The 5591-nt window shown below is 46.0% G+C and overlaps 1 protein-coding gene across 1 annotated transcript; it reads left to right on the top strand.

The window, feature by feature from the left end:
* The first annotated feature begins 2380 nt into the window (after positions 1 to 2380).
* On the top strand, positions 2381 to 3361 carry LOC133196246 (uncharacterized). Its single transcript, XM_061332162.1, has 2 exons — positions 2381 to 3139; positions 3296 to 3361. The coding sequence occupies exons 1-2, from the start codon at positions 2381 to 2383 to the stop codon at positions 3359 to 3361; spliced, it is 825 nt and encodes a 274-aa protein (XP_061188146.1).
* The last annotated feature ends 2230 nt before the right edge of the window (positions 3362 to 5591 follow it).

Below are 5591 nucleotides of genomic sequence, written 5' to 3'. Positions count from 1 at the left end.
TGGCTATCCTTATGAAATTTTTACAGATCAGGGCCGTAATTTTGAAAGTGAGCTTTTCTGTAAAATTTGTACAATGTTAGGTATTCATAAAGCCCGGACCACGCCATACAGACCTTCCGGAAATGGCCAAGTAGAACGGTACAACCGCACCTTGATGGATGCGGTCCGTTGCTATATCGATGGTCAGCCCAAGACATGGGATAGGTTTTTGGGTACACTGGCTGGGGCATTGCGGTCGGCGGTGAATCGCCACACCGGATATACTCCAAATCGTCTAATGCTGGGTAGAGAAGTCAACATACCAGCAACCTTAATGTTTTCCCCGCCCCCTTCGCAGTCTTTTCAAAATGGGGAGGAGGGTGAGATTGACAGGTATGTACGTGATCTGGAACAGAACGTGCAGAGCGCGCATGACATTGCCCGTAAGAAACTAAAAGTCGCGCAGAAGGCAATGAAAAGGTCGCACGACATTAAGATCCGTACTCATAAGTTTAAGGTCGGAGATTTGGTGTATTGGCGCCGCAATGCGGGAAAAAAGGTAGAATCTGTTTGGAAGGGCCCTGGGGTAATTATTGAAGCCAAATCTGATACAATATTTGTCGTTAAATCTCGGCGCGATGTCAAGGTCATGCACCATGACAAGCTTAAGAGATGCGAGGCCAGGCAACTTCCCAAGTGGTTAGTTACTTATCAGAGCAAGTTGCCAGGACAGTCAGTAGCCCGAGATGGGGATAGTTCCCTTGTGTGCGATGTGGTTAGACCGCTGGTGACCGCGGACTCAGGGTCAAGTCCTGGGAACCCGGGGAGTAGGGGTAAATCTAAAGTCAGCCCTAAACCAGCAGAAACAGTAGGTCCATATCTGGGTACCCGGAAACGGGTAAGGGAAAGGTCAGAAAAACCGGAAAAACCCAAATCGCCCAAACGACCTAGAGCCACTAAGGGGGCTAAGACCCGACAGTATTGTTTATGCTTACAATCTAATCCTAAGGGGTTAATGGTTCAGTGCGACAGCTGCCGGGACTGGTTTCATCCTGGGTGTGTAGGTATAAGTGAGGATTATGCTAAAACAGTGCCCCAATATACTTGCCCCGAGTGCAGTCCCGTCATTGTCAGTCATTAGATTAGGGAGTTAGGGTTCCCGCAATGATGCGGGAGCATGTGTAGGTATTAGATAGGTTTCCATCAGGGTAAGTGTACTTGCACATGAATTAGTTTGAAGGTGTAGGTTTGATGTTTTTACCTATTTTTTGTAGGTTCGCTAGAGATGTCTAAGGAAATAGATGAATTTATATATGAGGGCGGAAGCTCCGCCGAGGAGGAGTTAAAGGAGAGAAGTGATGCGGAATCTGAAGCGTCCGCTCCAGCGGAGAGTAATCCCAGTGCGTCGGAGGAAGACTCTGAGGCACCGCGAGGCCGGGGCCGGATTACCGGGATCCCGGATGTGCCATTAAGTTTACCGCCTGCCGGGAGGGGAGTGTCTATTCAGCCGGAACCTTCCTGGGCGGAGTTAGTACCTCAGAGTATGGGGGAGCCTGAGTTCTCTTTCGCTAGACCGCGAGATGTTAGTACTCCCCGACCTCAAGGGGTCGGACGTGCCGGTTTGTTGTCAGATTATGCTAGGTTACGGTTAATTCCCGCAGGTGCGGAGGGGGCAGGGGCACGTCGGGTTAGGTCTAGGGGTGCTCGTAGGTGCGCAGTACATGGGTGTGGCGCGAAGTTTTCTGGGGCGACACCTATGTTGACGCATATTTGGGAATCTCACACTAGGGGTGTGGATGATCCAGGGGTATTCCTGGAGTTTCTCTTGGATTTAGCAAAGTTGCTGAGGGTGGCTCCCGAGGGTGCTGATAGAGATAATCTGTTAGAGAAACTCCGCCTGTGGGTAGTTAGGCGGATGGGAAAGGTCGAGTGGGAATTTTCGGCTAGTGTGCGTGACGTCATGACTAGGTTATCTGCCCATTTGAGGATAGTACCAGCGTTAGAGCAACAGATCCGCAGGGTGCGGATGGGGGAGTTACCCCATATTGCTATGTTGGCTCATCCGCGAGTCATTGCTATTATACTGAATGGTGCTGATTTTATGGGTGCTTGGAATTACCTCGAGCGGTCTCGCTCGGACTTAGGGGAGTCTTGGGAGGATGAGTTGCTCCCAGATTCAGTTGTTAGTGGAGTGGTTTTGGTGCCGGATAGCCTCCCGAGTTCGGCGGAGAGTTTGGCGCCAGAAGTGTCTACTACAGCAGTGGCGGAGAGTCCGCCAGAGGTGGTTGTTGTTCTTCCAGTGGAGGAAGGCGCCAGTGGCGGAGCGCCGCGGCCTTCCTGATCCGAGAGTTCGGAGGTTCCGTTGTTGCAGGTAGTAGATTGTTTGTGGTTTCCTAGGAGTATGCCTGGGTGCCAGGGTCAGTATGTCAACGAGTTGGTGAGTGCGGACCAGCGCCCCGTTAGCTTGCAGGTTGAGTTAGTTGGGGGATGTGTGGCATACACGTACAAGGAGGAGCCTCTCTCGGATAACGGTAATCCGCGTTGGGTGATTGCCCAGGGGATTCCCCCGGGAGTCGCGGACTTGATCCTTCAATCTGATGTGGCCCGCGTTGTCGGGAACTGTCGAGCTAAGAATTGGGTTATTGGGGAGATCGGTCTGGATTACTCCGGACCGGCTACTCAGAGATGTCAGAGATTTGTTCTGGCGGAATTCTTCCGCCAAGTTAGCTTCAGTACAGGCATGATCTTGGTAGTTAAGGGACATGCGGATGATCCGCTAGGCCGCGTGCCTATGCAGGATTGTTTAACTTTGTTAGACGGTATGTTCGTTCCTACCTTGGTCCCGTTGTTTTTGCGTAACTTTTCTGGGGGGCCGGAACAGGTAAAGCTTTGGTTAGACTCAGGGAGACCTGTGTTTCTTGGGATTAGCGGGCAGGTTTCTGGTGTGTCGGAGGTTCAGTTGTCGGGTGTGCGTGCTGTCCCGGTCGGCAGGTTGTTGGTCGAGTCGGATGGTCCGGACTCGCCGTGTGGTGTCGTAAGTCCGATGAGCCCTCGGCACATCGGAGAGGTTTACAAGCTTGTGTCCGCAGTGAGGGGACAGGATTTCGCTCTTCTTGCGGGGTTAGTGTACCAGAACTACAGGGTGTTCTTTGGTCCTCAGGTGAGGGGGTCCTTGTAGTTTGTTTATTGTGACCAGGATGTCCAGGTCCTGGTGTACCCTTTTCTATCTACTTTTGGCCGCACCGTAGACGTCGCCGTATTAGATGTAGCAGAGCCTATCCATGGATGATGTTGTGGACCACGTGGTGGACGACAGGAGTCGGGAAGCAGTGTGGACTACGTGGTGGACCGAGATGACTCGGGGGATGATTCCGATGAGTGACTGTGTCATGAACTGTGTTAATTTTCTTATTATTTTATTATGAACATTAATGTTTAATTGATATTGCTATTGTGTGCATGTATGTATGTAAGAGTGATAGGCCCTGCTATGAGTTAATTTATTTGATTATTTGTACATTATAGTTTGTCCCATTGTACTATAGATACGGGCTGGGACGCCCTATGTTTAAAATGGGGAGGAATGTAGTGGACATGTAGGTACCGGGCACGAATTGCCCTGCTGCCTCTTGTCACGTGGTGCACTGCACACATTGTGTGACGTGTACCCGCATTCCTCTCTCTCTTCTACTTTGGCTGTTGTCCAGACCAGACACGCTGTAACTTCTGAGACTGTTATATATATACACATAGGCGACGGTAAGCTTTAATAAAGTGCGGAATATTTACCATAGTGTTTCTCTGTACCGCCATCACAGTTTACTATGTAATTTTATAGAAGAACACTATATCAATATGTATCTAGTAACCATTATCCTTCCTGTAACCTGATAATATAGAAGCTTCCTAACCACAATTATTGATAAGGTACACCATGGCATCACATGGCTGACTTGATGGTAATGATACCATACACATGTATGTTGACTATTTTGTAACATCTTGTACGGCAAGAAATCCTTTTCATTATTTCCACTGACAACACCTGATTCTTCGTTTAGAACTCTGCTCCAAGTTTACATAATCTTAGCAAGTGATCTCTTCTATAAAAGTGACTTGTAACCCCCCGATTCTGTAAAAAAAAAAAAAAAAAAAAAACGCTTTAATTCTGGTACTTTGAAGCTTTCGAAAGTCATCTTGGGGAAACCGGATGTTGATGTGCCCGAATCGAGTACAAAACATAATTTTAAAATCCTGCCGGAATACGACACTATTACCCATGTAGATTCCGAAAGATTGTTGGAAGACTTTATCTCCAAAAATTACATAGATATTGTCAATCAGTAACTCAAGCATCTTTTTAAAATCAACTTCGGAGTACTTGTGTGTACAATCAGAATGTTTTTAACAAAATAGTTTTGCAACTGACCAATGACAAGGTAAGTAAATTTACGAGATCCATTTTTATTGCAAGCCGTTGTCTATGATGTCAAAAAACCTGGACTTTAAGCTAAGAGTGTTGAAAACGTGTACGTTTTGATGAAATTTTGATTTTGGTAAAATTTTGTAATTTCAAATTATCTAAAAAATCCTTGGAGTTCTTTAAAAAAAATCTTTGGAGTTCTTAAGTATCCACGTCTGATTTACACCACTTCTCGAAGATATTGTTGAACAGCACTCCTGAAGTTTCTCCTTCACTACTGTCAATATTTTAGTGAGGAGTAAAGAAAGAGGCTTGGTAGAACATTTACTGGAAGCCGCTCTGTATCTTTGTAAAGATTTTACCTAGTTTAGGAATCCAGTATAGGTATGGTAATTCAATTTGATTGTTGAGAAAATTAAAAATATTTAAAACTGACATTTGATTTTGAAGATTTAGAAAGAGAGCTACGGATATGAATTGGATTACTACTTGCAGAATTAAATCCCAGCCCTTCTACAATGGTATTACAATTAAAATGATGAGCCTTACAAACAAAGACTACATTGTTACCTGCTTTGTCAACCGAAACCAGTATATATTGATCGAGGCCGTCACGGTAGCTCAGTCGGTAGAGCGCTCGCACGGTGATCGGAAGGGCGTGTGTTCGAATCACGGTCGCGACTGACCTAAGTCGATAAAAAATAGGCAGCAACTGTTCCTTCGCCAAGCGCTCGGCACTTTGAAGTGAAAGTTGCTGGTCTTTCAGATGAGACCTTAAAAACCGAGGCACCGTGTCACGGTAGACGTTGGCACGATAAAGATCCCTCACTGCTCAATGGCACTGAGTGCCGAGTAAAGGTCTAAATTTGAAGCCCTTCACCGGTATATAGTGACGTCTCTTTATGAGTGAAAAATTCTCGAATGGGAGGTAAAACAACGTACAATCAATCAATCATATTGATCGTGTAATCTAATTCTTGTTTTCATTTCCGAAGTATTGAAGACAGGATAGATGCTTTTCATATTGCCCCTCAATCGCTTAATGTAAGATTTCAACATCCATCTGATACTTTTAATCCATTCTGACAAAGTGTCAGGATCTACTTTTTCATGTTTGGGTCACCATCACACGTAATCGTCCACAGAATCCATAATATTTTTTATATTGTATATATTGTATTTTATTGTA

Source organism: Saccostrea echinata, unplaced genomic scaffold (assembly GCF_033153115.1).
Source record: "Saccostrea echinata isolate AGI-Se365-2 ecotype Australia unplaced genomic scaffold, CSIRO_AGI_Sech_v1 ptg000001l, whole genome shotgun sequence".
NCBI classification, from domain to species: domain Eukaryota; kingdom Metazoa; phylum Mollusca; class Bivalvia; order Ostreida; family Ostreidae; genus Saccostrea; species Saccostrea echinata.
The sequence above is the reverse complement of the archived record's forward strand: the minus strand, read 5'-3'. Positions and strand labels throughout refer to the sequence as shown.

Coding starts and splice junctions, on each gene's coding strand:
- LOC133196246 (XM_061332162.1), top strand. CDS start 2,381: ATGCCTGGGTGCCAGGGTCAGTATGTCAACGAGTTGGTGAGTGCGGAC. Junction 3,140..3,295: donor GGGTGTTCTTTGGTCCTCAG/GTGAGGGGGTCC, acceptor GGTGGACGACAG/GAGTCGGGAAGCAGTGTGGA.